The sequence below is a fragment of the Pelophylax lessonae genome (genome assembly GCF_965119305.1).
Source record: "Pelophylax lessonae genome assembly, chromosome: 3".
NCBI lineage: Eukaryota > Metazoa > Chordata > Amphibia > Anura > Ranidae > Pelophylax > Pelophylax lessonae.
In genome coordinates, this window is record NC_138770.1 from 14,026,928 (window position 1) to 14,049,050 (window position 22,123).

General features: G+C 47.3%; 4 protein-coding genes across 4 annotated transcripts in view; 1 reads left to right on the forward strand and 3 right to left on the reverse strand.

Annotated features, from left to right (window-relative positions):
* LOC309550227 (uncharacterized protein) overlaps nucleotides 1–22,123 on the forward strand; it is a 1,381,219-nt gene that overhangs the window by 283,679 nt on the left and 1,075,417 nt on the right.
* Nucleotides 1–22,123, reverse strand: part of LOC309548714 (uncharacterized protein) — a gene marked incomplete at its 3' end in the record, with an annotated part of 357,939 nt that overhangs the window by 226,536 nt on the left and 109,280 nt on the right. The gene's annotated exons all lie outside the window — the stretch shown is intronic.
* Nucleotides 1–22,123, reverse strand: part of LOC309548715 (uncharacterized protein) — a gene marked incomplete at both ends in the record, with an annotated part of 346,981 nt that overhangs the window by 224,529 nt on the left and 100,329 nt on the right. The gene's annotated exons all lie outside the window — the stretch shown is intronic.
* Nucleotides 11,087–22,123, reverse strand: part of LOC309548721 (uncharacterized protein) — a gene marked incomplete at both ends in the record, with an annotated part of 32,085 nt that continues 21,048 nt past the window's right edge. The window contains one exon of the mRNA XM_082248677.1: nucleotides 11,087–11,677. Within this exon, the coding sequence (XP_082104803.1) occupies nucleotides 11,087–11,677 (591 nt within the window). The remainder of the gene's footprint in view (nucleotides 11,678–22,123) is intronic.

The following is a 22,123-nucleotide window of genomic DNA, read 5'->3' on the forward strand; positions in this document are numbered from 1 at the left end:
GTGCGACGCTGTACCTAAACGAATTTGACGTCCTTTTTTTGCCACAAATAGAGCTTTCTTTTGGTGGTATTTGATCACCTCTGCGATTTTTTGATCATGTGCTATAATCAAAAAAAGAGCGACAATTTTGCAAAAATAACAATATTTTTTTATATGAAATTACCCAAAAAAATGTAAAAATCAAATTTTTTAAAAATTTTTGGCCAATTTGTTTTCTGCTACCTATGTTTGGTAAAAAAAAAAAAATCACAATAAGCGTATTTTAATTGGTTTGCGCAAAAGTTATTGCGTTTACTAAGGGAAAGATTTTTGTCATTTTTGTTGTTTTTTTTTTTTAACAAGTTATGGCAGCGATCTGCGATTTCTTTTTGCGGGACTGCGACTTTGCGGTGGACAGATCGGACCCTTGACTGACATTTTTGACACTTTTGGGGGTACCAGTGACATTACTAGAGTAATCAGTGCTATACATATGCACTGTTACTGTCAAAATGACACTGCCAGAGAAGGGGTTAACTTTATTAGAGATGCAGTGACTATGTGTGTCACTAGGGGCGTGATTCTTACTGTGCAGGGATGTGGCTGTGTGTGTAACAGCACAGATCAACGGTCCTACATAGCAGGACCGTTAGATCAGTGCTTTTTCACAGGGAAGAATGACAGGCGGCTTTGTTTACATTAGCCGCCTGCCTTTCTCCCTTCACAGCGGACGCTCGCGAGTGACCGACGGACATCGGGTCCACCGGTCACACGCATGGAGGTGTCCGTGAACGAGCCGAGGTGGGAGCGCACCTCCGGCGACACGAGCTCGCCCGCTATTGGCTCCCAGGCTAGTGACGTACCGGTACATCACTATGCCTGGCCGGGGCTGACCGTCGCAATATATGTACTTGCGGCGGTCGGCAACCGGTTAAGGAGACATTAGGGGTTTATTAGACCTCCAAAGTCACCTATGGACCCCAGTGAAGCTGATGAAGTACAGATTGGGATCAACCAGCTTCATCCCTGACCACAGTGACCGGGGAACAATGGCACTAAACCTGGAAGTGATGAAATGCTCATCTCTTCAGCATTCATTCACCAGAGAAGAGATCTGAGAACTGATCACCCTCCACTCCATCCACCATGCCAATCCTGGGCCTACAGGAGGGGCAGGCACATGGTTAATATAGTGAAGCATGAAGATATTTGTGTCTTCAGAGGAAGGGTGTGAAAGGGCAAATTTCAGGAGAACCTGAATCTCATCCCTCTTTACAAGAGACTGCTAAGGTGAGAAGATGATTGGTGGGAAAGGTGACAAATCTCCAGAATAATCTCAAGATAATTTTTCGACCCTGAAGGGGTTGATCTAGCTTTCCACACTATATATGTGCATATCATCATCTGCTGGAGATAAACAGTGACTATGGAGAAGGAGGACGGACGTGATGGGGGGGGGGGGTTACTGGGTGTAAATAGAAAATAAGATCTTATTACCTCCTCTACTGCCACTTCCAGCAATGTCTCCTCTCTCCTTTGTGCCACATGGAACTTGTGTCTGTACCTGAAATCACTTCCTGTCTTCCATAGAGACTTCCTGTCTGGGTAGAAGTGAGATCACCACCTTGTGGAGCTCAGAGGAACTGCAGCCCCGAGAAACGTCTCGTAGTGCGAAAACAGCCTTGTGTTGTATATCCTTATAGATGGGTCATCTCCACTCCCACCAGGGGGGGGGGGGGGAGAAATAGATTACTGCCTATTACCTTCACACGCTCACCCCCCCCCCCTTTCCTGGCCAGGCAGGCTTCATGCTCGGATTAACAGTTTTGTATTTATTTCCCGGCTGACCTCACACAGTTTTTTTTTTTTGTTTCTTTGCTTTAAACACCTACTAGATTCAAAGTCTGGAATGTATATTTGGGGGACTCAAAATTTGGGGGTGTGAAAAAAGTCTTTACCACTTTCCGACCTCCCTATAGCAGTTTTATTGCTACAGGGCAGCCGTGCTGCTCAGAACCCCGTATATAAACGTGATCCTGCACTTCCAGGTAGTATGCACAAGTGCGCGCTGCCAGCGGCTCACTACCACTGTGATTCTACACAGCAGGTCCCGCAGACGCGATGTCCGCCAGCACCCATTGATCGTTCGGTACACAGGCAGAATTGCAATCCATCTATGTAAACAAGGCAGATTGCCGTTATGTCAGTAGGGAAAGCATGGATCCTGTGTTCCTGCAAAGCAGAGGCACTGATCCATGCCTTCCCCTAGAAAAAGCACCTCCCTCAATACAAAAACACTGGCTAGGCACACATTTAACCCTTTGATTGCCCCTTCCCAGCCAGTGTCATTAGTACAGTGACAGTGCATATTTTTAGCACTGATCACTGTATTGGTGTCACTGGTTTTCACAAAGTGTCAGTTAGTGTCTGATTTGTCCGCCGCAATAAAGTCCCGCTGTAAGTCACCGATCGCTGCTATTACTAGTAAAAAAATAAAAATTCCATAAATACATCTCATAGTTTATAGACAAGAAATCTTTTGCACAAACCAATTAAAATAAGTTTATTGAGATTTATTTTAAACAAAAACATGTAGCAGAATACATATTGGCATAAATTGATTAATAAATAATTTTTTTTAACATTTTTATTGGATGTTTTATAGCAGAAAGTAAAAAATATTGTTTTGTTAGAAATTTTTTGTTTATAGCGCAAAAATGAAAAACCGCAGAGGAGATCAAATACCACCAAAAGAAATCTCTATTTGTGGGGAAAAAAAGGACATTGACTTTATTTGGGTACAGAGTCGCACGACCGCGCAACTGACAGTTAACAACTTCAGCCCCAGAAGATTTACCCCCCTTCATGACCAGGCCATTTTTTGCATTACTTTAATTGAAAATTGCGCAGTCGTGCGACGCTGTACCCAAATGAAATCAATGTCCTTTTTTTCCTACAAATAGAGATTTATTTTGGGGGTTATTTGATCACCTCTGCGTTTTTTTTTTATTTTTTGCGCTATAATCAAAAAATGACCGACAATTTTAAAAAGAAAAACAATATTTTTTACTTTCATGAGGGCGGCGCCTGTAAAAACAATCAAGTGGCTGAACAGACCATATGATTGTTTATACGGTGCAGAAGATATGTGAATGATGCCTATAGCTCCACCCATCATCCAGATATCTTCACTCAAAGTCCATGACGTCATATGAGGTCATTGGGCGGGAAGTGGTTTAATACAGGAGAATAATGTCCGCGCCCCCCTAAGCCTCCGCTTATTTGTAGAGACATAAACCATTTGGAGTGCCAGAATCCCAATCTTCTTCTCATTGGTATAATGTCAAGGATTTTGCAGACAGAGGAAATGAGCTTTTCAACGTTAGCAAGCATGTTGTGTGAAGGTCCTTCTTCATTATAATGACAATGTGGGGGAGAGAAATCCTCTGCACCTTCCTCCAGTACGGCATCCATATCCTCTCCATTCCCTCCTGTCTCTGCGTCATAAACTAGGGAAGATAACCCGCAAATATATCCCATTCTAGGTTGGTGCACATTATTCTGCTCACACAATCAGTGCAAGTCCAGCTGTTCACTGAGGCATCAAAAGAAACTTGAATGGACAACCATGCTCCAACAAAATACTCCTTTATTAGAATATATCCAGAAGTGACAACATGGCAGGAGAGATGAGACTGTCAACGCGTTTCACACTACAAGCATTTAGTCATAGCAAACCCGCCATACTGCTTTCTCTCTATTTAAACATACAACATCAATTACCATATTAATTAATATTTAAGCTGAACATCATAGACATGTGCAGAATGGAAACATTTGTTTATTTCGGATAAATCAGTTTAGCTATTTATTTTGCTTTCTAGAATTCGTTTCATTTCAAGCTTTCAGGGCAATTCAAATCGGTCGAAAATGTATCAAGCATTGTTGCTGGAGCAAAGGATTCCTCCTGGCACAGTCAGAGGCTTAATGGTGACTGAATGTTCAAACATTGGGTGGCACAATCTGAAAAAGACCAGTAAGCAACCTCTCCCCCAGAAGTGGAGCTCTTTGCTGACTATTTGGTTGAGGACTCTCCTTCTCTCTTCAATTCTTTCTGGACTTCAAGTCAGAACTGCAGGAGCAAACCTCTTTGGAGTTAGACACTGACTCTAGAACTGCAGTTTTCTTTCATTTGGCAGACATTTACTCGAAAGAAGGAGGCCGGACTAAATGCAGCTCATTGCTATCAAATGAAGCAAGCCCTTAAAGGATACAGTTTAAACTTTTGCAATGCAGACAAGATTGTCCCACTCATAGAATTATTCTTTTGGACAGAATCAATGTTCTTCATCCCAACTTCCATTGCATTGGAAGAGAGGCAAAGGTTAAGGCAGGTTCACAGGCTACAACTGCAGACAGATATACCCCTTAGGGACAAGTCCAACACAAAGTTACCACCAGAAGACCCTAAACCCCCCAAGGACCCACCTAATCATCATTATTGAGTATACCCCTGAAGGACACAGCATCCCCCAATGGCAACTCCATGCATATGGCTAAGCTCATGAAGGCCACATCAACCAAATAGGTGACTCATTATACTGGAAGACCTCTCCCTCTTCACAAGTGCCTAATGTGACATCCTGCAGTGCAGGTAGAAGTGTTCTGGTTGGGGTTTGAACTGAACAACCCAGTGCTGCAAGGTGATGACCACTAAGACATTCCACTGCTCTGTCCTTCTGTTCAATTTGCACCACTCTTCTAGCATGAGCTTCTAGCTTAAACATCATAGGGAAAAAAGGCAATGCACTGCTTTGGAAGTTGAAATTGGTCAGTTGACTGATCATGTAATGGAAAAGCTTGCCATGGTCAGAGTTGAGACTCCTTGCACAGGGAGAGATGTAACAGACTCCTTTACAGTGTCTTGACTACCTGTGGCAACCTGTTGGTAGGGGTCATCTTCCTCCCTGGATGTCTGAACAAAACAGGAAATTTATACTGGGTTTTGCCTGTCAAGCACCAAAGGCCCAGTCTACGGTGTGCATAATACATGCAGATCTGGAGAGGCTTAATAGAAAGTGCCCATTAGTCAGCTTCCCATACACCAGCTTTATGAGGCCTGCAGAAGGGCTGACAATCCAGGAACAGTATCAGTAAGGAAGACGCTGCCCCCTCCCGCTATAACCTGCATAGAGCAGCCACAGCATAGAGGGATTAGGCTGCAGCGGCACAAGGACATGTCACAGTAAGAAATAAATCCATGATAAACAGACATGGTGCAAAGGAGAACTCCATATTGTGTGGGAAAAAGAAATATATTACCTATATAACTGCTACTCAAGCTATGTAGTAATTTAGAAAAAAAAAATTGCAATTCAAACTACGGCTGCTAAAGTCTCCTAAGCTGTCAAAAAAGACAGTGTAACAGTTGTTTGATTGCTGGGTGAGAAAAACCTGTAAGGGGTTAATTACTGCTAAAGGAATACTGACACTGCAGCTTCTCACATCAGAGCACCATCCCAGCAGGTGAATAATCAAACAGACCCTGCCATACAGATGTAGAGCCCTCCTAGGTAGGTGCTAGAATGAGTAGATATCGTTTTTGGTTTCTCTGTCTAACAGGGACACAGCTCATGCTGTCTTGATGTTTCACACTGATCCAATAGCCATGGAGTATATTGGAGAGTGGGTGGAGTCCTGGCAGATGAGAGCATGGATGTCTGTACCAATGTTGTTGAAGTATTTTTCTAATTTGTGTATGTTGTCTAGTATAAGGTGTTATTAAACCGACTATTTCTGTTTTTGGTTGTTTCAGGCCTCGGAACATAACTTCCCCTCTTTTGTACTTATAAGTCCTATTATAAGCTTTTCACAGTATAGTCCGCGAATAGCCTCTAATAAGTAATCTCTTTCTAAGGGAGTCCGCCTCCCGTTTAAAATCTTCGTCGTTCAAACAGATTCTATGCAATCTAAGATACTGGGAGTAGGGTATACTATGTACCGGGGGTTGGATGAAAGCTATTGAAATGTAAAACCGTGTTGCCAGCTGTCGGTTTTCTATAAAGTGTAGTTTCTATCCCACCTTATTCTTGTATAAGAATTTGTATGTCTAAGATCACACTACTACACATATACAGTATCTCACAAAAGTAAGTACACCCCTCACATATTTGTAAATATTTTATTCTATCTTTTCATGTGAAAACACTGAAGAAATGAGACTTTGCTACAATGTAAAGTAGTGAGTGTACAGCTTGTATAACAGTGTAAATTTACTGTCCCCTCAAAATAACTCAACACACAGCCATTAATGTCTAAACAGCTTGCAACAAAAGTGAGTACACCCCTAAGTGACAATGTCCAAATTGTGCCTAAAGTGTCAATATTTTGTGTGGACACCATTATTTTCCAGCACTGCTGTAAACCCTCTCGGGCATGAAGTTCACCAGAGCTTCACAGGTTGCCACTGGAGTCCTCTTCCTCTCCTCCATGATGACATCACAGAGCTGGTGGATGTTAGAGACCTTGCGCTCCTCCACCTCCAGTTTGAGGATGCCCCACAGAGGCTCAATAGGGTTTAGGTCTGGGGACATGCCTGGCCAGTCCATCACCTTTACCCTTAGCTTCTCTAGCAAGGCAGTTGTCGTATTGGAGGTGTGTTTGGGGTCGTTATAATGTTGGAATACTAGCCTGCGGCACAGTCTCCAAAGGAAAGGGATCATGCTCTGCTTCAGTATGTCACAGTACATGTTGGCATTCATGGTTCCCTCAATGAACTGTTGCTCCCCAGTGCTGGCAGCACTCATGCAGCCCCAGACCATGACACTCCCACCACCATGCTTGACTGTAGGCAAGACACACTTGTCTTTGTACTCCTCACCTGGTTTCCGCCACACGCACTTGACACCATCTGAACCAAATAAGTTAATTATGGTTTCTTCAGACCACAAGACATGGTTTCAGTAATCCATGCCCTTTGTCTGCTTGTCTTCAGCAAACTGTATGTGGGCTTTCTTGTGCATCATCTTTAGAAGAGGCTTCCTTCTGGGATGACAGCCATGCAGACCAATTTAATGCAGTGTGCGGTGTATGGTCTGAGCACTGACAGGCTGACCCCCCCCAACCTCTGCAGCTATGCTGGCAGCACTCATACATCTGTTTTGCAAAAGACAACCTCTGGATATGATGTTGAGCACGTGCACTCAACTTCTTTGGTCGATCATGGCGAGGTCTGTTCTGAGTGGAACCTGTCCTGTTAAACCGCTGTATGGTCTTGGCCACTGTGCTGCAGCTCAGTTTCAATGTCTAGGCCATCTTTATGTACAGCAACAATTCTTTTTTCTTTCAGATCCTCAGAGAGTTCGTTGCCATGAGGTGCCATGCTGAACTTCCAGTGACCAGTATGAGAGAGGGAGAGCGATAACACCAAATTTAACACACCTGCTCTCCATTCACACCTGAGGCCTTGTAACACTAACGAGTCACATGACACCGGGGAGGGAAAATTACTAATTTGGCCCAATTTGGACATGGTCACTTAGGGGTGTACTCACTTTTGTTGCCAGCGGTTTAGACATTAATGGCTGTGTGTTGAGTTATTTTGAGGGGACAGCAAATTTACACTGTTATACAAGCTGTACACTCACTACTTTACATTGTAGCAAAGTGTCATTTCTTCAGTGTTGTCACATGAAAAGATAGAATAAAATATTTACAAAAATGTGAGGGGTGTACTTACTTTTGTAAGATACTGTATATTTTATCTTGTACCTAGGATCATCAGGATAGATACCTATATACACTACACATTTTGGTCTGGTTTCCCCCCAAGGTCTGGCTAATTTGTTGGGGGGACGAAGGAATGCCGTGTGCTAGTAAACCATGTTTGTATTTATTATGATGTACATAAATACAGATTATGTTCTATGTTTATGAAACACTAATATCGAGTCTGTTCATTTTAAGAAAAAACTGTCTGTACATCTTCATAGTCCTGAAGATGCCTTGTGTGAAACGCGTTGATCAGTGAACAACCGAAGATAGAGGAATATGATCCGAAGCAAACACAGTGACGTGCCTCCATCCCTAATGGTTAATGCAAACAGAAAACAGAGGTCGTGGGACTTTAAATGAGGCAGGTCACCAACTAAGATATACAAAAATAGAATCTGAATGTAGTCATTTATTATATATACAGTAATTGATACAAAATGTTGACATCAGTAACAAATATGATGCAGACATGTATACAAAAAAGCTGAGACAAAAAAGAAATCCATATAGTAAGGAGATTGTTATAATAGTAATAAGATATATTCAGTAATAAAGTACATGGCCGTCACTAAATGTTACATCTAAGTGAAGAGAGGAAATATCTATACCTACACAAACCTTATGATATATACCAACTTATCCTTATATATGTATGATGTACATGAGTGAAATTAGTAGGAGACATTGATCTCCTGTGTACGAGCTGAGCTCAGTTTGGGGTCAGTTTCCTAATTTTATTGAGATCTGGTTTTAGATAAATCAATAAATGTTATTTTAGGATAAATCCATGGAGTTGTCATCTGTCTCATGCTGTGCCTTTAAAGTCCACACATATGACAGTGGTTCCTTGTGAACATCTGTAGGTTCCCATTTCTCTGAACAGATAGGATGTTGGGACTCATGAAAAAAAATTACGTGGGATCCCCTCCCCTCCAGTCTATACCAGGCCCACGCCAAAATGTAACATAATAAATAAATGCAGTGGGGTCCCCCCAAAATCCATACCAGATCTTAACCTGAGCATGCAGTTCGGCAAGTCAGGAAAAGGGGGACAAGGGAGCTCCCCCACTTCCAACCCATACAAGGCCACATGCCCTCACCATGGGTTGGGGTTGGGTGTTTTGTGGCAGCTCTGTCCCCCCACCCCAAAGCACCTTGTCTCCATGTTGATGGCGACAAGGGCATCTTCCCCCCAACCGTGGCCTGTGCTTGTGGGGGTCTGCAGGCAGGGGGCTCCTCATAATCTGAAAGCCCCTTTTACCAAGGGGCCCCCCAGATCCAGCAGTGTCAAAAAGTAATAAAAACACTCACAATTTTGGAAAAATCCTTTATTAAAAAATAAAATCCAGCCTCCCCCCATGTAGTTCCGTCATCAATCACAACGCCCCCCTCCCCCGCACATGGAAAAAATTTAAAAAGACGCTCTTGCCGTCATGGAGGCCCTCTGCCTACTGCAGGCTCCTCATTTACATCTTTTATATAGGTAAGGGACGGGGTCACCTGTCTACATCACACGGTGACCACGCCCCTTCTGATGTCAGGGACCCAGCATGCACAGGTCCATGATGTCAGAAGGGGGCAGTACTACCAGGTGACGTAGACAGGTAACCCCGCCCCTTATCTATGTAAGAAATGTAAAAAGGAGGAGGAGCCTGCAGTTGTTATTTTATAATGGATTTTTCAAAAATTGTGTGTGTGTTTTTATTACTTTATGACACTTTTTTGGTGAATAGATACAGGTACTATGGTCCCGATACTCATTCACATGGGGGGGGGGGTGGGATCTGGGGGTCCCTTGGTAAAAGGGGCTTTCAGATTATGACAAGCGCTCTGACTGAAGACCCCCGCAAGCACAGGCCATGGTTGTGGGGCAGAGGCCCTTGATCCCCATCAACATGGGGACAAGGTGCTTTGGGGTGGGGTGGGGGGGCAGAGCTTCCCCAAAGTACCCACCCCCTCCATGTTGAGGAAATGTGGCCTGCTATGGTTGAAGAGGGGGGGCCCTCACTCGTTCCTCCCCCCTTCCTGACCTGCATGCCGGGATAAAGGGTCTGGTATGGATTTTAGAGAAGAACCCACGCTTTTTTTTTTTTTCATCTTGGCCCTGAAGAGTCTGGTATGGACTGGGGGGAAGGGACCACGCCGTTTTATCTATTGCCGGCATTCTTTTATTTCCATTCATCCGTCAGTGGGGAAGCCCGCTGACAGCGGATAAGTCATTGTTGGTAAGGATGCGGGTGGCCGGCTTCCCGGCTTGCTGCCTAACCAGCTATTTATTCACACAGAATTTGCATCGGTCGATCGTTTTTTTTTGACCGATCCGAATTCGAAACGGTCTCAAAAGTTGGAATTTGTTAGAAATGAATAAAAACAAAAAAAAAATTAACAGATTTCAACGAAATTCATTACAATTTCATTTGGAGATTGGGATAAATCCGAATCTAGGAATAACCAAAAATTTGTCGGAATTTGTATTAGAACCGAAACGAATTTCACGTGTCTAACACTTAATGGCCACCCGCTAACAGCTGGGCTCCCAGCCAATGCCTATGGCCGCCGATGGCAGGGCCCACGCTCCATGCATGGTTCCTCTACATATGTGTGCCATAACACCACCCCGCTGATAGCTGGGGACTCAATGACCACTCGGGACATCCTGGAAGACTTCTGGATACCAAAGGAAGCTCCTGACATCCCGCACAGCTTCCCAGCACCAGACCCGCCCACCAATACTTCCAATAGGTAGGAAAACTTCATACAAAAATGACCTATAAGTGAGGAGGACAAAAAAGGAATGCAGCCATTAGCTTATCCTGAACATTGATGGGGGTGGGGTCTTATGGGGGAGGAACGAGGGCGGGGCTACCCAAACGTATGCTGCGATGGACATCTGTCAGGAAAGCACATTATGGCCACTAGATGGAACTGACCATTATAGGAAATCCAAATTCACCATGACTGGGGGAATGGGGGGTCACATTTCATTAACACATTTATAACAACCAGATCTGTAAGTGTTTGTGAAATCTTCCCGCACAAAATATACTCAGGTAAGGACTCCATTTTTATTTTTTTCCTGCTATCAATGGCCAACATGGGACAACACTTCTTCCATGTCTTTGGTGATCTCTGATCTTCTTATGAAGTGTTTCTTACATGATGAAGATCAGCCATGGAGTATATCTGAGGTGTATATCAGGGTGTGCTTCTTCCCCACATGTCCACCAACATTCATATAGAAGACATTTCCCGCACTCAAGGCACTAATACACCTCCAGGGTTGTGTGGGATGCCTGATGTACAGAAGACAGGACTTCAGTGAGGAACAATTCCCTCACTCAGGACAGGAATACGGCTTCTCACCAGTGTGCAATCTCTGATGCATGGAAAGATTGGCCTTCTGTGAAAAACATTTCCCGCACTCAGGACAGGAATACGGCTTCTCACCAGTGTGCGATCTCTGATGTGTGGAAAGATGGGACTTCCGTGAAAAACATTTGCCGCACTCAGGACAGAAATGCGGCTTCTCACCAGTGTGAGATCTCTGATGTCTGGAAAGATGGGACATCCGTGAAAAACATTTCCCGCACTCTGGACAGAAATGCGGCTTCTCACCAGTGTGAGATCTCTGATGTCTGGAAAGATGGGACTTATTTGCAAAACATTTCCCGCACTCAGGACAGCAATACGGCTTCTCACCAGTGTGCGACCTCTGATGTGTGGAAAGATTTGACTTGCATGAAAAACATAGCCCGCACTCAGGACAGGAATACGGCTTCTCACCCGTGTGAGATCTCTGATGTCTGGAAATCTGTGACTTCTCTGAAAAACATTTTCCGCACTCAGGACAGGAATGTGGCTTCTCACCAGTGTGCGATCTCTGATGTGTGGAAAGATGGTCCTTCCGTGAAAAACATTTCCCACACTTAGGACAGCAATACGGCTTCTCACCAGTGTGCAATCTCTGATGTGTGGAAAGAGAGGACTTCTCTGAAAAACATATATAGCAGTGGGTAGAGGGGAGAGAGCAGAAGTCAGGAGTATGTAATGTAAAACAGAGTATATAGTGCAGGGTCAGGACTCATAATATTTGTGTTCAGTAATCAGTTGCAGAGGTCCCACACCGCTGCCTCCCATCTCCTGGGACTGCACTCAGTGACTTGGGTGTGAGACTATACAGACATATCCCTCCACCCGGCACAGCCAGCAAATAACAGAGCAAGTAACCCTGAGAGAATAGTTCTGTCAGAGATCTTGGTAGACCCGGGCATGGGGCAGAAGAACCAAGGTACATACCCCAGGTGTCTAGGTCAAGCAACGTCTATGATAAATATCAACATTTTTCTGCCAGCTGAACCCCGAAATCTCCATAAATCCAGTCTAGAGACATAAATTGTGTCTGCAGCACAGAGAAGGAAGATTATCCGAGAGAAATACAGGAATACAGGACGGGGAACACAGCTCAGGAAAGTGACCCGGGGATTAAAGGCTGATATCACCCAGTCCCCGCCCTACTCTGGACCAATCAGTGAGCAGTATGGGTTAAGGAATGTATTTAGTGTTAATGACCCACCTGTGCTGATCTCTGTAGGAGTGTCCTCCTCTATAAATGTCCCCGTTATTCCATCCTCCTCCATAGACTGCTGATCATCCCTCACATACGTCTCTTCTTCTTCTGCTTTAACCTCAAATTCTATATCGATTGGATCTCCACTCTAAACCAAGAAAATGAGAGAGAATATCATCTGGAAGAAATAAGCTTTATTATTGTGATATTATCTATATACAGTGGGTACGGAAAGTATTCAGACCCCCTTAAATTTTTCACTCTTTGTTATATTGCAGCCATTTGCTAAAATCATTTAGGTTCATTCTTCTTCCTCATGAATGTACACATAGCACCCCACACTGACAGAAAAACACAGAATTGTTGACATTGTTGCAGATTTATTAAAAAAGAAAAACTGAAATATCACATGGTCCTAAGTATTCAGACCCTTTGCTGTGACACTCATATATTTAACTCAGGTGCTTTCCATTTCTTCTGATCATCCTTGAGATGGTTCTACACCTTCATTTGAGTCCAGCTGTGTTTGATTATACTGATTGGACTTGATTAGGAAAGCCACACACCTGTCTATATAAGACCTTCCAGATCACAATGCACGTCAGAGCAAATGAGAATCATGAGGTCAAAAGGAACTGCCTGAAGAGCTCAGAGACAGAATTGTGGCAAGGCACAGATCTGGCCAAGGTTACAAAAAGATTTCTGCTGCACTTAAGGTTCCTAAGAGCACAGTGGCCTCCATAATCCTCAAATGGAAGACGTTTGGGACGACCAGAACCCTTCCTAGAGCTGGCCGTCCGGCCAAACTGAGCTATCGGGGGAGAAGAGCCTTGGTGAGAGAGGTAAAGAAGAACCCAAAGATCACTGTGGCTGAGCTCCAGTCAGGAGATGGGAGAAAGTTGTAGAAAGTCAACCATCACTGCAGCCCTCCACCAGTCGGGGCTTCATGGCAGAGTGGCCCGACGGAAGCCTCTCCTCAGTGTAAGACACATGAAAGCCCGCATGGAGTTTGCTAAAAAACACCTGAAGGACTCCAAGATGGTGATAAATAAGATTCTCTGGTCTGATGAGACCAAAATAGAACTTTTTGGCCTTAATTCTAAGCGGTATGTGTGGAGAAAACTAGGCACTGCTCATCACCTGTCGAATACAGTCCCAACAGCGAAGCATGGTGGTGGCAGCATCATGCCGTGGGGGTGTTTTTCAGCTGCAGGGACAGGACGACTGGTTGCAATCGAGGGAAAGATGAATGCGGCCAAGTACAGGGATATCCTGGACAAAAACCTTCTCCAGAGTGCTCTGGACCTCAGACTGGGCCGAAGGTTTACCTTCCAACAAGACAATGACCCTAAGCACACAGCTAAAATAACGAAGGAGTGGCTTCACAACAACTCCGTGACTGTTCTTGAATGGCCCAGCCAGAGCCCTGACTTAAACCCAATTCAGCATCTCTGGAGAGACCTAAAAATGGCTGTCTACCAACGTTTACCATCCAACCTGACAGAACTGGAGAGGATCTGCAAGGAGGAATGGCAGAGGATCCCCAAATCCAGGTGTGAAAGACTTGTTGCATCTTTCCCAAAAAGACTCCTGGCTGTATTAGATCAAAAGGGGGCTTCTACTAAATACTGAGCAAAGGGTCTGAATACTTAGGACCATGTGATATTTCAGTTTTTCTTTTTTAATAAATCCTGCAACAATGTCAACAATTCTGTGTTTTTCTGTCAGTATGGGGTGCTATGTGTACATTCATGAGGAAGAAGAATGGCTGCAATATAACAAAGAGTGAAAAATTTAAGGGGGTCTGAATACTTTCCGTACATATCCCCTGTATATATATATAAATTCTGTTATTTTGCAAATTCTTTAATAAAACCTATTGAACATTTAAAAAAAAAAAACACATCCTCTCCAGAAGTCCATGTTCTAGATGCTCCAATCCACCAACCTTGTAACATTGAGGGATGGTGTGACCTTCCTGTGTGGAATCCCGGGAATACAGAGGACGGGGACATCTCTCTGGTGGGTTTCTGTAGCTGGATGACTCCTCCATGGTGTCCTGGTACAGATCTTTGCGTTCCTTTAGAAACTCTGACTGCTCCATCACCCCATCCTCATCATCCTCCTCTTTTATCTCTTCTTTAACCTCAACTTTAGAATCTCTCAGGTTTCCACTCTGAATATATAATAAAAATGACATCAATGGTAACAATGCAGATAATGTACAGATCCTAATGATACTATCAGTGATTGTTCCTCATCTACCTGATGATGGTGAGGGATGGTGTGACCTTCCTGTGTGGAATCCCGGGAATACAGAGGACGGGGACATCTCTCTGGTGGGTTCCCATTACTGGATCCATCTGTAGGAAACACACACACTGACTGAATACATTGTTTCTATGTGTTTATCAGATGATGGGGGATCTAGGTGGATCCTCCGTACTGCTCTCTCCTTTACAATAAAGTCTCCTCTTACCCGGTGATGTGAGGGGCGGCTGATTCTCCATCATGACGTCCTTCCCAGCACCGCTCACCTCTCCTGATGATCTCTCTGGTGACTTCTCAAATCTTCTTTTTATCTCTCTATTCTATCAGGGAGGGAGGTGGAGGCAATGTGATGGTCATATGATCTCCAGACTTCACAGGAGGAAAACTCTAGATTTGAACACAAATGGTAAAATCAAATGACATTCCCAGAATCCTCCTCACCTCACTGGCCAGGTCTCTTTTTATTTAAACCCCACTTCATGCTGAGGTTTCTGATATTACATACAATGCAGGTCCAACAGCCCTACTTTGAAAGTAAGGAGGCCTGGGGTTCAGCCCACATCCTAAGAGCATCAGAAATTAAGGAGTCGGATAGCGGGATATTGGAGGGAGGAGCTGTGAGGTCAGTGTGATGTCATAGGAATCTCTGATTCTGATTGGAGGGACATTGGGAGGAGGAGCTGTGTGGTCATAGCAGTGGGGGAATTACCAGGGTTGCAGCAGTCACACTTGCAAAGGAATCCTGCAGTTCCGCCACTGTAGGGGGGCCCACCGCTGCTCGGTAGATAGTACACTGGTCATTAACATGCACTCTCACAGGCACACACAGTCAGTGTCCATCCTCTCTGCCCGCCCATTGAGTTCAGTAGGGTAGGGAGATACAATGTTGGGAGAGTGAAAAAGAAAATCAGCTGACCCGGGCTGGGCCAGTAGAGTGAAGGGGAGGAGCTCTTCACCGTGTGAGGAGACCCCATGATGGGATAGGAGTTACTGGAGACACAGGAAGAAAGCCGAAGATACACTGGGACCTAGCAAGGAGGAGGGACCGAGTGATCTGTAAGGGAGTAACACTGATCCCATCCCTCAATATCAGCACTGCCACTGATTCCCACCCCCCCACCCAAACACACACACACACTAGCACTACCGCTGCCACTGATCCCCCTCCCCCACACCAGCACATTTGCTGCCACTGAATTCATCCCCCCCACCAGTGCTATCACTCATCCCATTCCATCCCCCCCAACCTCCACCCTTACCACTGATCCCATGCCCCCTCACCACTGCCACTCATCCCATCCTCCTACCATCACTGCTCCCATCTCCCCCTCACTGCTGCCACTCATCCCACCCCCCACGACCACCGCTGCCACTGATCCCATCCCATTCTTCCCCAACCACCACCACTTAGCTCATTCCATCCCATCCCCCCCACCACCTCTGCCACTCATTCCATCCCCCACAGCTGCCACTTATCCCATCCTCTCCACCTTTGCTGCCTCTAATCCCATCCCACCACCACTGCCACTTATCCCATTCCATCACCCCCTCCACCACAGCTGCCAATCATCCCATCCCCCCACCACCACCGCTGCCACTGATCCCATCCCCACCCAACCACCACTGCTGCCACTGATCCCATCCCCCCACAACCACCGCTGCCACTCATCCCAGGGGCGTCACTTAAGGGGGTCGCAATTGCAATGGCCCATGTGTTTCCCCTGTACACCTGGATAAAAGGGGGGGGGGCGGTATATAGAGGAACAAATATCCTCCATTTTTCTCCTGCAGCTGCTAAAAGCCAAGTTCTCCTCCTCTCCCTTCCATAAGCATTCAGCGGCTGCAGGAGCAAAATGGAGGGGATTTGTTCGTCTATGTGTCACCCCCGCTGCCCTCCTATCCAGGTCCTGCTGCCCTCCAGCCCCAGGATAAGTGGGAAGGGCCCAGGCCGGGGTTCAGGGGGTCCCTTCGTGTTTTCATGCACTGGAGCCCTGAAGGTTCTAGTTACGCCTCTAAGTCATAGGATTCTCTGACCCTGATAGGAGGGACATTGGGAGGAGAAGCTGTGGGGGCGCTGTGTGAGGTTTCTGCACACAAAACGGAATTTTTGTAAAATCTTACCTGTAAAATTCCTTTCTCTGAGTCCTCCGACAGTCGCCGCCTCTTCATATTCGTCACTATTGGGTTATTGACCTTTGCTCCGTAGGAGTAGCTAGGCAACAGAATATGTTAATATCAAAGCTTTTTGCATATCCCACCCCTAGGGGGTGGTCCCCTCAGTCAATACCCTCCTGCATTCCCACCTCAGTTTCAGTAGCATAGCAGTAGAGTACATAAACAAAACCCCAAAAGAGGGGCGGGGGCGGCGACTGTCGGAGGACTCAGAGAAAGGAATTTTACAGGTAAGATTTTACAAAAATTCAGTTTTCTCTTACGTCCTCCGACAGTCGCCGCCTCTTCATATTCGTCACTATTGGGGACGTCCCAAAGCAGTGTAGACATGAGGGGTGGGAAAAAACGCAGCCGCGTCTAAGGCAACGCAGTACCCACATCAGAAAAAAAGGAACCTTACCAAAGGAAGGAAACCAACTGGGCAACAGGAAAAAACTTGCTCAACAGGAGCAACAACCCAGGAAGAACAAGTAACCTAGGGATAAAAACATCCCAACAGCCAAGGACCCAAAAATAAGGGACCCTAAGGCACTGCCGCACTAAGAACCTTGCGGCCAAAGGAAGCATCTGCCGATGCCTGAACATCCACTTTGTAGAATTTTGAGAAGGTGTGAACGGACGACCAAGTCGCCGCCTTACACACCTGGGCCACAGAAGCCCGATGATGACAGGCCCAAGATGTAATCAGAGATCTGGTAGAGTGCGCCTTCACAGGCATGGGGGGAACTTTCCCCTTCAAAGCATAGGCCTGTTCAATGGTCTGTCTGATCCATTTGGCGATGGTAGAAGCCGACGCCGCCATGCCCTTCCGAGGTCCCTCAGGAAGGACAAATAGAGAATCTTGCGAAAGGATTCAGTCGATGACAGGTAAACCCTGATCACCCGAACAACATCCAAGGAATGCAAGGCCACCTCCTTTGGATGTTTAGGCTTCGCGCAAAGCGAAGGCAAGACAATGTCCTCATTAAGGTGAAATTCCGAAATCCTTTTCGGAAGAAAAGACGGGTTAGGTCGCAAGACCACCTTATCCAAGTGAACCACCAAATACGGAGACCTGCAAGACAAAGCTGCCAGCTCTGACACTCTGCGAGCCGAAGTGATCGCCACCAAAAAGGCAACCTTCTTGGACAACATAGACAACGAGATCTCCCTGATCTTTTCAAAAGGAGCATGTTGCAACACGGACAGAACAAGGTTCAAGTCCCATGGAGGTAAGGGCTCCCTCCTAGGAGGGACCAGATGTCGCACCCCTTGAACAAAGGTGCTAACCAAAGAATTAGACGCCACAGGGCGTTGAAAAAGAACGGCCAGCGCAGAAATCTGACCCTTAAATCGTGGCCAACGCCAAACGCTGGTCCACGCCCATTTGAAGGAAAGCCAACACTCTTGATACCGAGTATGAGCGAGGGGAATACCCCCTGGACTCACACCAGGCAAAATACGCCTTCCAAGTACGGTAGTAAACCTTCCCCGAAGAGGTCTTTCTAGCCTTGATCAAAGTGTGAATGACCTCAGGGGAGAGACCCCTATCCTTCAGGACCTCGGTTTCAACAGCCAGGCCGTCAAAGCCAGCGACTGTAAAGCAGGATGGAATATCGGCCCTTGAGACAGGAGATCTTCTCGAAGAGGCAGACGCCACGGAGCGTCAACCGCCAGATTCACGAGATCTGCGTACCAAGACCGGCGAGGCCAGTCTGGCGCCACCAGAATCACCATGTGCGGTTCCGAGGCCAACCTGCGAAGGAACCTGGACAGCAGCTGAATCGGTGGAAAGGCATACATCAGACGATACTGATGCCAGAGAGCCACTAACGCGTCTGACGCGTCTGCCCGAAGATCGCGCGTCCTTGCCACGAACCTTTCCACCTTGTTGTTTAGACGAGACGCGAACAGGTCCACATCTGGTGAACCCCACCTCGCGCACAACATCTGGAAGACATCCGGGTGAAGGGACCATTCCCCCTGGTCCAGGGTCTGGCGACTCAGATAATCCGCCTGCCAGTTCTCCACCCCCGGAATGTGAACCGCCGTTATCGCCGGGACGTGCGTCTCGGCCCAAGACAGAATGTCGGCCACTTCCCGAGCCGCTCGGGCACTCCTGGTGCCCCCTTGGTGGTTGATGTAGGCCACCGCTGTGGCATTGTCTGTCTGCACCCGAACCGGACAGCCCTGCAGCCTGTCCATCCAACGTCGAAGGCAGAGATTTATCGCTCGCAACTCCAGAATGTTGATCGGAAGGGAGGATTCCTCCTCCGACCAAGTTCCCTGGGCGGACAGAATGCCCAGAACACCACCCCAGCCCGACAGGCTGGCATCCGTGGTGATCACCGTCCACGAGAAAGGGCGAAAAGACTTGCCCCCCCGACACCGCCGGGGACTGTAGCCACCACAGAAGGTCCCTTCTGGTGCGATGGCTTAATGAAATCTGGAGATCCAGAGATTGCGGTCGCCCGTCCCACCTGGACAGAATCTCCGCTTGGAGATCCCGCGTGTGAAACTGGGCGAAGGGAATCGCCTCGAAAGCCGAGACCATCAATCCCAGACACCTCATACACGTCCGGAGGGACGAGCACTGAACGTCCCTGAGGGACCTGACTTCTTCCTGAAGCGACCTGAGCTTGTCGTCCGGCAGGAAGACCTTCGCCTGAACAGAGTCCAGGATCATTCCCAGGTAGGGAAGACGAACCGACGGACATAGCGTCGATTTTGGAAAATTTATCGTCCATCCAAACTTCTGTAGAGTCTGCATCGTGATGGACAGGTCGTTCACCAGACCCTGACTGGTCGCAGACCGAACCAGAATAGAGATGCCCTGGGCTCTCAACAAGGCCAGAACCGGTGCAAGCACCTTGGTGAACACCCGCGGAGCCGAAGCAAGACCAAAGGGTAACGCCACGAACTGGTAGTGATCCTCCGCAATGGCGAATCGAAGGTACCTCTGGTGACCCTCAAAAATGGGGATATGAAGATACGCATCCTTCAGATCGATGGACGCCATGAATTCCCCCTGGAACCAGGGCAGCCACCACTGAACGCAGAGATTCCATGCGGAACTTGCGAACCCGCACAAAGCGGTTCAGAGCTTTCAAGTCCAGAATTGGACGTACCTTGCCCTCCTTTCTGGGCACAGTGAACAGATTGGAATAGAAACCCCGAAATCTGTCCCGATGAGGCACCGGAACCACCACTCCCTGAGCCCGCAGGTCCCGCCCCGCCAGGTGCAGATCCCGCAAGCGCTCCGGAGACAGCTGAAGATTCGAGGGAAAAAATCTGCTCGCCGGCCGAGAGAGAAACTCGATCTTGTATCCAGATCGAACGATTTCCTGAACCCACCTGTCCCGAACGCGGGCCAGCCAGGGTTGAAGAAAACCGAGCAATCGTCCCCCCACCCCAGAACTGGGTGAGGGCGCCCCTTCAGGCCGCATTGTTATGAGCAGCGGACCCGGACTGGCCGGACTTCTGCTTACCTGTCCACGGTTTCTTCTGGGAGCCTTGGCCTTTGAAGGGCTTGCCCTTATAGTACGACCGAAAGGCACGAAAGGACCCCTGAGAGGGTCTAAATGAGGAAGTCTTCTTACCACGAACAACTTTAGACTTGTAAGTCTGGGGCAAGAGCGTGCTCTTACCCCCGGAAATTCCCTTTATCAGAGTATCCAAAGATTCGCCAAAAAGGCGAGATCCCGCATAGGGTAAATTAGCTAAAGTCTTGCGAGACGCTTGGTCAACAGACCAACATTTTAGCCATATCAGACGGCGTGTCAACACCGCCACACTTTGGACGCGCGCAGTCAAAGGGACTAAATCCAAGTCCGCATCACACAAATACATGACACCCTGATGAATTTGATCCACCATAGCCAACGTTGTCGGCGGGGCAGAGTCAGCCACCAGGATGCTCCTGAGCATCTGCGTCCAATCCGCGACAGCCTGGGCTGCCATAAGGGAAGCAAAAATAGGTTTCAGCATTGAACCAGTAACCGTATAAGTATGGCGGGCAAGAGACTCTAATCTCCTGTCCGTGGGGTCCCGGAACACCGGGGTATCCTCCGCTGGAATCGCAGTAGACTTATTCAAAACTGCCACTGCGTGATCCACCTGAGGCGGCACACACCAACGCTCATCAGTAGCGGGCGTAAAGGGATAACGCAGCTTGAACCTACTCGGCACAGCGAAAGGCTTCTTTAAATTGCGCCATTGTTCATCAACAGCGCGCTGAAACTCTGCAGAGCAAGGAAAAACCTGCTATGTTTTGCGTTTCCTCTGCGTCCCATAAGAGGACAGTAAAGCAGGAGGACATGGTTCATCCTGCAAATGCTTTCCTGAGAATCCATACCCCAGTAGGTGTAGGAAAAAAAGGAGTACTGCCCCTTTAAGATCGCGGCGAGCGTAGCCCATCGCACCCACTGAACACACCGACCCCCACAGGGATAAGAATACTAGGCAAGGAATACAGGAATATGGAAAGGTAAAACCTGGAGAGAGCACACAGGCTGCTGCACCGATCGCTGTCCTCAGAGCAAAAGGAAGTGATGCAAGACTGACCGCCCCTATAAAGCCTATGTAAGGCTACACAAACATGGCCGCTGGCTGAGGACTCCACAGGCAGATATAGAACAGCGCTGACATGTGGCCTGAGCGATCGCCGCCAAAATGGCGGCGTTTGGCGCCAAAACGCCGCTCTTACCACACAGGACCAGCCACCATAAGCTGGCTGTAAAAAAATGGCGGACCGCAGCAGCGGTCGCCGCACAGTATGCCCAAAACATGTCACACAAGCATGTCTCACACAGCATACAGCATGTATCACAGAAAACACAGCCTGTCACACAGAGCAGAGCAGGAGAGCCCCCCCCCCCCTTGCAGCCCACAGAAAGGCAGCTATACTGACAGGGAGCTCAACATTTTTCACAGACATGCAGGGTCCCACAGTCCCAGACTGACACCCAAAACAGACAGGTCCCCACACAGAATACACTTACCATCCGGATTGCGTGGGGAGCCCGCACAAGCGATCAAACCGCTGCACTAAGGACAGGGAGAGTCGCAGCCAGGACGCAGTGGAACTGCGGTGCGAAACCGCAAATGGCGTCCGGTGAGGTAGCCACCTCACCGCAGCATCCCTGCAGCGAACAGGGATGGGTCATTCATATATGCCAGGGAAACCTGAGCTGAACGCTCGATGGCAGGCTGGGAAGCCGCTGGCCCTGAACCCCGGATAACCAGGGAGGCCAGCCCGAGACCCAGCTCCGCACGATCATCTTCATCCGAAGAAACTAAACTAGTGCTGAAAAATAACAGCTAAGTAAAGAAAGAGAAAACACTCGAAATAAAATCGAAAAGAGAATAGAGGCTGAGGCTGAA